Consider the following 12,156-nt stretch of genomic DNA (forward strand, 5'->3'; position numbering starts at 1 on the left):
ATTTATTTATTTATTTTATTTATTTATTTTACGTATGAGTGCTCTATCTGCATGTATGCCTTTATTCCGGAAGAGGGCATCAGATCTCACTATAAATCGTTGTACATCACCATATGGTTGCTGAGAATTGAACCTGGGTCCTCTGGAAGAGCAGCTAGCACCTTTAACTGGTGAGCCATCTCTCCAGCCCACCATACAAGTCTTAACAGAGCTTCCAACATATATGTGACAGGCTATCGGGTACACACACATTCCTACATGTCTTTTAGAACCACAGAGTGAGAATGTCCAAACAGCTTTTCTCCGAAGCAGATTCTCCTCTTAGACGGATGTCTTAACAAGAACCTCAGGTATGCCTAGATGTCACCATGATGTCTGAGACCATACCCAGCCAAGGCCTGTAGCAGAGATAGCCTGTCCTCATTCCTTCTATCCTCACCCATGGTCAAGATTTCCTGTCTCTCCTCTACACTCCCTTTCTAGCCAGAGGGTTTTTTTTTTTTTCCTTCCATGGCTTCCTTTATTGTTCTGGGAGAAGTCTCTTGATCTGTCTTGCATCTTGGTGACTGCCCTGCCACTGTGTAGCTCCCCTGTTTACCACAGCGCCTGACTGGGAGTAGCATGGATGGAGGCAGAAGTGTAATCCACTCTCATCCTTTCTATTAAGATGCCCAAGGCTGCATCCTCTCAGAGGAACTCCTGTTTCAAATCCAAGCAGGGTTCTCGCAACTTGCTGGCTGAGGCCCTGTCCTTATCGCTAATGTCTTGCTATGCTGGGAACTTGGAACAGGGAGTCCAAGATGTGTGGGGGTAAATGCATTTATTGGTCCATAACTGATTTAAAAAAAAGTAGACAGAAACATATCAGGCAAATTCTGGGTGGGAGCTGGAGGAGAATGGGGACCTTTTATAACGCTTGAGAGCAACTGCCTGGCCTTGTCTCCTGGGACATATGTGTAGGATTGTATTTGATTAGCTAGGACATAGTAAGGTCACTGTCATGTTAGGTAGTAAATTTTATGCTCTCATTTGCCCTGCCTGAGACTGGCCATTTAGAATGAGGCACCAAGGGTTAAGAATTAGGTTCTAATTAAACATGACGTCATAAGTTACCGGGTCAGGCTCCATGCACGAGGGGTCTGATTGACCTAGTCTTGTCCTGGTTACTGTCCTGAAACCCCGCAGTTCGCACTGTGCACAGGGGCAGCTGGCTGAGCAGGGTGTTCCAATGCTAGAAAGGGAGGGACTGCTTTTGTATTTGGGGCCTTCTCGTCTCCAAAGTATTTTCTATTGTGCCCTTGATCCTGTTTAAGACCCTTCAGAGACTCCTTTAGGATGAAATTCAGACTCCAAGTGTTTTCTAAAGAACTTGAGATTTAGACTTTCCCTCCTCCGGCTTTCTCTCTCCCCACCCCTATGGTCCTTACCCTCTCCATCTTCCCGAGTCACTTACACCTCCCCCACATTATCCCCACCACCCAGTGGGCCATTATGTTATCACAGGCTGTTGTGTTGCCTGGTGGGTACAGCCTCGCCTTCCATGGCTGGCTCTGGTAAAACTGTTCTTCACCATTCAGTGCTTCTATGGAAGGCCGTCTTTAACTCAGGTCTATGGTCTCGAGCCTCCTCCCAGTCTGTGTGTGGAGTCAGCACACACCTCTGCTGCAGCTCTTACTGCTCCCTCCACTTGCCCCCGTTCTCCCTGAATCAGAGGTGGAACCCGTTGGGAGACTTTGTATCCAAAGGGCCTGGTACAGAGCAGGAAGTGTTCAAGAGACTCCCCCAGTGAATGGATGTAGCGATGTCTGAGTTGGTTTGTACCTTCAGGCAGTTCTAACTAAGAAAGTCATGTTGGACAAATTCTGACATTGATTCTGATAAAAATCAACACATGGGATGTATCTTTGACATTTGCCAATGTGGTACTGTTTATATTATTTTTGAACAAAAGCTAGGAAAGTAAAATCACAGAAGAGACCATTTATCTAGTATAATCTGTACACCAGGCTCTGCGCTAAATGTATCAAACCTTGGTCTCTTTGGCTCTCAAAAGCGATGTGTACACATCTTTATCAGTCCTCCATTAGTTGGTAATGATCTACAAAAGGTGGTTATTTAATTTTAACCCAGTGCAAAGGCACCCTTAAAGTAGGCAGACAAATTTGGGGCTCTGCTAGGCAAGTCCCAACATACCCAGGTTGTGCTGAGCCAGTTTGATAAGAAGGGACATCTGCGTCATGACGCCCAGTGGCTTTTAACTCTGTGTCTCACGGGGTCCGTAAGGAAGCTGCAGCAGCTACACTGGGGTTGAGGAGGCTCTGCGACTCTCCCGCTCCTTCTCTCAGTTATTAAGAACAGTTCCACCTGTGTGTGTGTGTGTGTGTGTGTGTGTGTGTGTGTGTGTGTGTGTGTGTGTGTGATAGTATTCATTTGGAGTAAGATTTTGGTTTCTATCTAAAAGCCTCTGAAGATTTCCTGTCTTGTCTGCTGGGCCTCACAGTTCTCCTTCCTATTCCTGTGCACAGTGGACACACTGAACTTGGCAATGAGCAGCCTTGGGGTCAGAGACTTGTAGCCATTTAGCTTGAGGTCTGCATCCAAGAGGCTCCCCCAGCCGCACATTTGCCTTCTTAGAAACTGTTCTCCGGAAGCAGAATTAGGACAATGGATAACGGTCACACAGCTGGTTAGAGCACCGAGCCACGGGAGGGACGGAGCTTTGACCTGATTCCAATCGCCGGCAGTTACCTTGTTGGTTGCTAATTTTTACTTTTGGTAGTGCTGAGGGCCTGAACCCAGGGCCTTGTGCATGATGGCAAGTATTTTCCCCAGCCCTTCCTGTTAACTTTTAAGTTGGCACATAATAATTGCACATATTTCTAGGTACAACATGATAATTTGACATTATGTATACAGTATGCGATGGGTAAATAAGGGTAATTAGCATCTGCATGACATTGTGGAGAAATCCTTTGAAGCCCCCTCCCCTTCTAGCTATTTTGAAGTGTACATAGTTGCCTATAGTCAATCTAGCCTGCCGCAAAACATCTGCAGCTAGTCTTCCTGCCTCTCACAACTGTGTCCTTATTAACCACTGTCTCCATCCTCCCACTTTGCCCCCATGATCGTCTTCGGTAACCTTTAGGAAGTGCGTAGAGTTTATTTGAACTTGAATCTTGCTCTCTGTTATAGCCCAGGCTGGACTGTAACTCACTGTGTAGACTAGGTTGGCCTTGAACTCTGGATTCTCTTCTCTCAGCCTCCACAGTGCTGGGATTACAGGCGTGCACCATGACTCCCAGCCTCTGGTAACTTTTACACACAGCTGATTTATGAGCTGTGGCTGCCTTTCTAAAGGAAAAATAATAAGACTTGAATGGAAAACACCAGTACACCCAGCCCCAACTGGAAGTTGGTTCTGGCTCAAACTGAGAGGTGGAAGGCAGTGGGAGAACATAGTCTATTGAGACTGTTGATATCCTTAATTCAGAAGAAGGCACAGTCACCTGCTTCCTTTAACATGAGAAGACCTTTGTTCAGTGTTAACCAATTCTTCACAGACACAGAGGAAACCAGAGGCCTTTAAACAATTATTTTGTGTAAGTTTATTAGAGCAGAATCCTCTGAAATGAACGTAGTCACTTATTCTTATAGCTTATGCTGCATCAAAACTACTAAATCTGAAACCACAGATTTTATGTGCCTTCTCTGGGTCAAAGGCAAAGTTTATTTTAAGACCTAGGTTCAACACTGGTTTTTGACTTATTGGTTGGTTCTCATTATTAGTAATAAAACTATATTGACCTGCCTTGCATGCTGAGAGGAAACTAAAATGTAAATGGGTGGAAAGTCAAAGTGTCATTTCCCCAGCTCAGAATCTTTAAAACTCACTGGAATATTCTGAGCTAAAGTTAGCCACCATCAATTTCACACATGAAAAGGCCGTTGCTTGGGCAAGACCTCTTCACTCACGTTACAAATGGTGTCTGTAGAGTGGAAGGAAACAATGGCAGAGGGGTTAGAATAGGAAGCCCAGTGTGTTTCGTGGCTTCTTCCTGGTTGTTTTAACAAGGAAAGAGAATTCCATGACTCGATTAGAGATAAGCTCTGCCCCTCTGGATTCCTTTCGCACATTTATTGCTTTTTGACTGGGAAACATGATAAAGCAGCTCCCTTCAAGAGAGTGGATGATGCTGCTGGGTGGGAGCGGCGCATGCCTTTAATCCCAGCACTAGGGAGGCAGAGTAGGCTGATCTCTGTGAGTTCGAGGCCAGCCTGTTCTAGAGTGAGTTAGAGGACAGCTAGGGCTACACAGAGAAGCCCTGTCTTAGGGGAAAAATAAGGGTAAGGGAGAGAGAAGAAGAAGAGAGAGAGAGAGAGAGAGAGAGAGAGAGAGAGAGAGAGAGAGAGAGAATATGAAACCAGTCCCTGTGCTGCCTCAAGAAAATGCCAAGGTCCAGTCTGTTCTGTAGGTAGCCCGAAAGGATTGAAAGATATCCTTTTAGAATGCCTGCACACACACACACACACACACACACACACACACACACACACACACCACACACACCTCACACCACACACGCACACTACACTTAAACACACCACCCACGCATTCCACACACCACATACACACACCACAGTTACACACACATCACACACACATACCACGCACACACCACACTTAGACACACGTATCATACACCGCACACACACATCACACTTATACACACACACACACACACACACACACACACCACATACCACACACGCACACTACACTTAAACACACCACCCACGCATACCACATACCACATACACACACCACAGTTACACACACATCACACACACATACCACACACCACATACCACACACACACCACACTTAGACACGCATATCATACACCACACACACACATCACACTTATATACACACACACCACACACAGACACAGACACACACATACACACCACTTAGACACACACCACAGAAAACCGCATGGTAGTCTTTGCTTCAACTTACAAACTCACAATCACCCAGGCTGACAAAAGGGACAGATGTCACTGTTTGTCTCTTAGAACATGACTTCTTATAAGAGTGATGAATTGAGTCATTGGACAGGAAATTGGTCATTGCCTTGGAATTTAGTCATGGACATCTGCTAAGGTGGGGCCTGAAGGACAGTGTCGCACACTGCCTCCTCCTTCCCCTCCTCCCTGTGTGTCATTTCAGTTCCTTCTGATGAACACTCCCCTGTTGGGGTGCCACAGGTGGGCACCAGAAATTAGAAGGCAAAAGGGGATGGATCTGTTTGGCCGATTCTAAAGTCCTCCGGGGTCATCAATACGTTGCATGTAGAGATAAAGAACACAGTTTTGCTGGTCAGAGACACTTGATCCAACTCAGCCTAACCTCAACGAGCTAAGCTGATGGCGTTTGAGACCAGAGTCCCCCTCCATTGCCTCATAGCCAGTTCCCCATCATCTCCGTTCTGCACTCACCAACTGATTTACAACACATGGGTGCCTCAAGAAAGGCCCTGGGGGGGTCCAGAGGGTCTTTACATCTGCACTGGGACAGCTGGAAGTGGCATGTCTAGAAGCCACACCGTGGGAGCTGCAGTGTGTCCCAACACTGTGATTAACATTGAAGTGAGCAGCGCTATAAGTTTTCAAATGCACTTTTGTCTGACTCGCCTCCCCGCCTTGTGGTATCCTAAGCCATTCCCCGCATTCTTGAGTAAGGGAGCAGCGTGGTTGAGCAGCAGGTTCTCTGGCTAGATTGCCCAGGTTTGAAAGCTAACCGTGTCACCTCCTTCTCATGTGTCCTCGGGAGAGCGACCAACTCAACTCGGGGCCTCGTGTTCTCTCCTGGAAATGGATAGACAAATCATGTCCACCCCATGTAAGTCACTGTAGGTTCGACACAAATAAAAACGAGCCAGAGAGATAAGTCAGAGGCTGAAGGGCTTGCTGCCAAGTCTAACAACCTGACTCTGAGTCTCAGACCCACATGGTGAAATAACAACCAGCTCCATCAAGGTGTCCTCTGACCTCCAAACCTTCTGCTGTGGTGCCTCCCCGTGCTAAATAACGATAATAAAAACCTTTTAAAAAGAAAGAGCTAAAATGCTTACCATAGTATTATGCGTGGTGTAAGGGCCCAATAAAGGTTGGGTGTTGCTATTTTGTGGCCAAACAGAGCACAGGTCAAGTGCAGAGTGACAAAGTGGTACAGAGGGCATTGTTTGGATACATAATCTTCATGTGTGGGTGACAGGAATTTTAATCTGGAAACTCACAAATCTACCCTGACACTGATACCAATGCAAGAAAAGTCTGGCTTGGCAAGTGAATCTCCTTGGGTGGGTTTCCACCTTCTTGAGAGAAAGCCTGTGAAAGTTAGGCAACGTGGTACATGCCTTTAATCCCAGCACTCAGGAGGTGGAGGCAGGAGAATCAGGAATTCAAGGTCACCCTGAGCTCCCTGTCAAGTTCAAGGTCAACCTGAGATCTTGGAGAGGGGGTGGGGAATGAAGAGAGAGAATACATATGGGTGGGTGTTCAGGAGTAGAGATGGCCAGACTCAGAAACTGTCAATCATCTGAAAGCAAGCGAAGAGCCTCCTCCCGACACCCACCTTCTTTCCCTGTGAATCTAACGAAGTTACCAATTTAAGGAAAGCAGTATTTCCTTGTGTAGCTGTCTCTCTTTCACTCAGTTTCTGAGCCTCTTTGTAGAACCTGTGAGAACATTCTGGAAGTGAAATTGAACTGTGAAGGAGAGGCTGTTCTTGTCAGCATCCCCCTCTTGGCCTAGATGCCCTAGACAACGGCATAGAGGACTGCGCTCTTCCCCCTGGGTTATCTCCCTCTGGATATCTAAAGATCCTTCCGATCCAGCGTCATCCAATAATTAATATTTACTAATTGTTTCGTGCCCAGCACTGTGAGTCAAGAACTCTGCATTCATTAGGTTTAATGCTCTATAGGGAAGGACTCAGTGGATAAATGCACTCACCACCAGGCTTGATGACCTGAGTTTGATTCCCAGGCTCTACACAGTGGAAGGAGAGAACTGACTCTTTTGAAGGACCCTCTGACCTCTGAGTGTGTACTGTGGTGTGTTCACACTCAAGTACAAACAAATAAATAAAATTATTTTTTTAAAAAAACTTAAGTGGATAGAAGTCATCTTTTAAAAAGAAAACCAGGATGGGGGAAGAAGAGAGAGACTGTATGTGTATGAGGTGAATAGGAATATAACTTCATTGTAGCTACAGACGGACTTATAACTAGGAAGTGATAATTTTAAAAAGAGAGTAATTTGGTCTCTCCAAGAACCAACAACTTTCTGCTATCTTGTTCTGCATAGAAAGTAATGGATGAGCACCACAACAATGCCACTTGGGCTGGGCATCTGCCTACAGTCAGCTACTTGGGGGGTCAAGGCAGCAGGATTCCCCTGAAGTTACCACATGGTTAGTTCAATCATACTTATCATTTTATTTCCAGCTCCTATTTAGAGTTTGAGCTGATGGGATTAGCAACGACTATGCTCCTCACTAGCTGCGTCAGTCCTCTGGGCTTCTCCTAACTAAGTAGCACAACCTGTGTGGCTTGAAGGACAAGACTGTGATGGTTCTGGAGACCAGAGGTCTGATGAGATTAAGACTGTTGGTTCCTGCTGTGGACTGACTTGAGGATGCTGTCTCATGTCCCCTCCGAGCTTCCGGTGATTTGCTGACAATGCCTTGGCTTACGGATCTTCCTCTGACCCCTGCTTTCATGGTCGTAGGGTCTTTCCCCATGCACACGCCTGTCTCTGTGTCCAGTGCTCCCCCATTCATAAGGACACATCAAACTGTGTTTGGGTCTCATCTCTGAACTTGATTGTCAACTTGGCAAGACCGAAAGTCACCTAAAAGATGTACCTTTGGGCATGTCCATGAAGGCATTTTCAGAGGGGTTTAACTGAGGTGAGAAGACCAAGGTGTGTTGCCCAATCTCATGGGCTAGGGTTCTGGACTGAGTAAATGGGAGCACATGAGATGAGCACCAGCATACGCTCTATCTGCTTTGTGACTGCGGACGCCATGTGATCAGCTGCAGGATGTCCCTACCACAGCGGACTGTGTACTCCAACTGGGGGCTAAAATAAAGCCGTCTCCGCTGACATTGCATTGGTCGGGTCACACAGTGAAGCAAGTAACTAATACACTGTGGAGCAGCACTACAACCGCTTTGTGGGAGGCACCATCCAACCCATAACACTGGCGGAAAGAAAGTCAAGGAGAATACTTTGGGGAGCCTCTGGTATTCTTAAGAGTTTGCTGAAAGACAGGAGAATCCTTCTGCCAATAGATATCTCCTCCTCATGAAGACATTGCATTTTCATCCTGACCTTTTGTGTGTCAGTGTGTGTGTGTTTCTGTATCTCTGTGTCTCTGTGTCTTTGTCTGTGGCTGAGTATATATGTGTGTGAGAGTGTATGTGTATATCTATCTATCATCTATCCACCTATCTATCATCTATCTATCTATCATCTATCATCTGCCTATCTATCATCTATCTGTCTATCATCTGTCTATCTACCTATCTATCATCTATCTATCATCTCTATCTGTCAATCTATCATCTGTCTATCTACCTATCATCTATCTATCATCTCCATCTATCTATCTATCTATCTATCTATCTATCTATCTATCTATCATCTATCTACCTATCTATCTATCTATCATCTGTCTATCTATATCTATCTATCTATCATCTGTCTATCTATTTATCATCTCTATCTATCTATCTATCTATCTATCTATCTATCTATCTATCTACCTATCATCCATCTCTACCTCCCTCCCCCACTGCCCACCCCATGTATGTCTTTGTCTATGTGTGGTCTTGCTAATTCTGATCAGTACATCCCACTTAACAAGTCCTTTGCTCACAGGGCAAACCTGGAGATTAACTATGCCAAAGGACTTCAGAAACTGGCAGTCAAGCTGAGCAAAGCACTACAGAACACAAAGAAAAAGTAAGTACCATGACAAAGCTAAGGCAAAAACCCTGTTTTAAAAAACTAAAAGTGAAAAACTCTTGCTCACAGCTTTTCCCCACACACATGGTAGGTACAATCCCCGCAAGCATGGCTTCCAGATCTTGGGGATTTAATCTGGGCCAGGCACTGCCTCAAATGCTTAGTGGATGTTCCTATTTAATCCTCGTAACAACCCTTGAAAGTTCTTATGTTTATCCCTCTCACAGATGAGGACTTGAGTCTGAACAATTGAAATAGACCTCCCCAATGATGCAGTTAATGGGCTGCCCAGCTAGACTCCTCCTGGTGCTTTGTGACTCCTGAGCCCACAGTTGGCTTGGTAATGCTATTTCATCTAGGAAATAGTGTTAAGCCAGAAGGTCTTAGAGGCAAGAAGTGTGAATTCTGTATGATCTCTACTCTGTGATTTTTGACAAGGGTCTCAGTCTCCCTGTGTCTCCATCTCTTCCTGTAACGGGTACAGACACACTCATCTGGGTATTTGAGTCATGTATGTGGGTTGTATCGTGATGTGCGGCCTGAATGATAAATGAAGTAAGCTGTGTGAAGGGCTTACGCATGTGAGGCACAAACACTCAGGATTTCGCAGCAATAAAATGGTCCATTATTGATAACTTGCTAAGGTACTTCTGTACTAATGCATGCAGATGTGGCTCTGAACATGCAGTGTTCTTACTGAAGCTTGTCATGGCGATGAAGAGAAAGGGGAAGGAAGCTTCTAGAACCACGCTTCCCACTCCTGCTTGGGTGCCGTTGTGATGGTGGCAAATCGCTTTGAAATGGCTCTGGTTCTTGCTCCATTTTTCTCTTGAGGGTAATATCTTGGTAGACTACAAAGGGGTCAGCACAGTGGTGTGGTTGGGTTTAGAGCGACCTCCAACTAGACTGCCCAGTTTAAACTCTACTTCTACCACTTACCAGGTGAGCGGCCTGGGACAATTCCTCTTTTGTCCAAATGCCTCTTTACGACAGAAGTGAAGCTCAATGCAGTAGTGCTGAGGTAAACCGGCTGAGGCAGGAGGATTGCCATGAGTTTGAGGTCAGCTTAGGCTACATAGGGAATTTCAGACCAATGTAGCTACACTGTGACACCCTGTCTGAAAGAAACATAAATAATGATAAGTATATTTATATACTAACATAAAAACAGAAACAAAACCCATTCCCTACAGTTACTGAATTAAATGAAATAACGCAAGTGTGCTTAGCAGACCACCTAATGAGGAGGGAAACTCTATGAATGGCCATTTTGATTTTGATTCTAGTAATTCAGTCACCACCTAAATCCCACCATTGCAACCCTAGCATCAAAATAGCAGACATATTCAGAATGGCCAGTGAGCCAGCACTGGTGTGGTGTTTGGTGATAAAAGTTAGTTGAGTTTCTCAATATCAAAATCTGTGTGAGATTCTTGCACATCCCAATGTGTTATTTTATAATTCCAGTTAAATGAGACTCAGAAAAGCCAAGTGAGTCTTCTAGGGTCACAAAGGAAACCAGAGCCAGGGACACCTGCTCTCAGAACTGGGCTGTGGTCTCTCTGAGGCCCACAGGATGCATTTCCCGCCAGGCTGTCCAGAAGCTGTGCAATCGATCACCTGGGAGGTTCTCTCTGGTGAAATGTTCCTCATATCCTTAATAAGCACAATTATATTTGGTCTAATTCACATGAAATAATCAGCACTTATTTGTTGTTGGAGTTAGTGTCTCATGTAGCCCAAGCTGATTGCAGGTTCCTTATGTAACCTCAGATGGCCTGATCCTTCAGCCTCCACCTCCCAGTTGCTGGGATAACAGGGATGAGTCACCTCACCTAGCAACACTTCTTTTAAGTGTAGGGTTTGGTCCAGTTTAACAGATGTGTACTCTACGTAACTAACCATCCACCAAAGTCAGACATTTTCAACACACACCAAGTTGCTACTTCCTGTTTGCATCCCTGCCCTCACCAGTGCCAAACAACCACTGACACCCTTCATGTGAAGGTAGTTTTATCTTTCCTGTGGTTTCCTGTCATTGGAAACACACAGCAGGCACTCTCTGGTACTGGTTTAGATTGTAGAAATCCTGGCCTTTGGTCTGGTTTTCCCATCGTCCCAGTGCAGGATGCAAACTCTGCCGCTGGAGGACCACCTCTGCTCCATTTCAATTCTGGCCGGGATGTGGCTTCCTCCCTTCCTCTCCATCAAAAGTGGCATGGGCTCTGTCCCTGCAGTTAACTAAGGCAATTTGTTCTGACTTCCAAGGACACCTAACGGACTCCTAAGAGCTGACTCCTACTATGGGAGAAGATAACATCAGGCCTCCTTGTCCTCCCGCTATGCCTCCTGGAACATGGCACTGACCCTCTTTGTGTTCATTGGACACAGGACCAGGAAAGATCTGAGGCTGTCTTGACAGTCAGCATGGTGCAGGATTTGGACTCCAACCTCGAGAGCGGCACGCACAATGTGCCAGGGACTTGGGCTCAAATCCTGTGTCACTTACATCCTCCAAGGCTTGGTTTATTTTCTGTAAAATGAGGGACCTGCAAAAAATTTTCTGTGAGGGTCTTCTAAGTTCCTCCCCCTCACTTGCTCCTTTCCTTGGCCACTTTGTTTCCCTAATTTTCTGCAGACACAAAATAGAAGATGAAAATCTAAATGGAAAAAAAAAAGGATTGGGGGAAAGCTGTGTGTATAATGTCTGTGGTGCAAATAAATATACTGACTGAGTTTAATCTCATGGAGAAATTGAAACACCAGCAAGGGGATGACTATGAGGGTGGAGGCAGTTCGTGGGTTGTAATGCTTGATTTCTCCGTGCTCACTAGGAAATGACATCCGCTCCTCATTTTTGTCTCTAGCTGTCTCAGCAGTGCCTGGGCCTGGGCCTCAGAGAGCATGAAATCCGCAGCAGACCTACATCAGTGAGTGCTTCCAGTAACACTGTCCCGGTACCCATTCCCACCTCCCCGCACCCACGCCTTTGCCCCTACACTGAAGGGAGGCGTCACGCATTTAGAGTGGATGGGTACCAATATTTCACTTCAAACCTGCACTAAACAGATAAGCTACACCATAACACTCATCTCCCCAGAAATGTATTCGGACAGTAGA

General features: G+C 45.7%; 1 protein-coding gene across 3 annotated transcripts in view; it reads left to right on the forward strand.

Moving 5' to 3' along the window:
* Nostrin (nitric oxide synthase trafficking) overlaps positions 1–12,156 on the forward strand; it is a 61,968-nt gene that overhangs the window by 15,980 nt on the left and 33,832 nt on the right. For 2 of the 3 annotated variants that reach the window (XM_052725350.1, XM_052725352.1), the window contains 2 exons: positions 8,950–9,033; positions 11,904–11,966. In XM_052725350.1, the coding sequence (XP_052581310.1) occupies positions 8,950–9,033; positions 11,904–11,966 (147 nt within the window). Of the gene's footprint in view, positions 1–7,511; positions 8,313–8,949; positions 9,034–11,903; positions 11,967–12,156 lie in introns of all 3 variants that reach the window. The other variant, XM_052725351.1, reaches the window with a different exon arrangement.

The sequence above is a fragment of the Peromyscus californicus genome, unplaced genomic scaffold, assembly GCF_007827085.1.
Source record: "Peromyscus californicus insignis strain IS unplaced genomic scaffold, ASM782708v3 Scaffold_7__1_contigs__length_154581171, whole genome shotgun sequence".
NCBI lineage: Eukaryota > Metazoa > Chordata > Mammalia > Rodentia > Cricetidae > Peromyscus > Peromyscus californicus.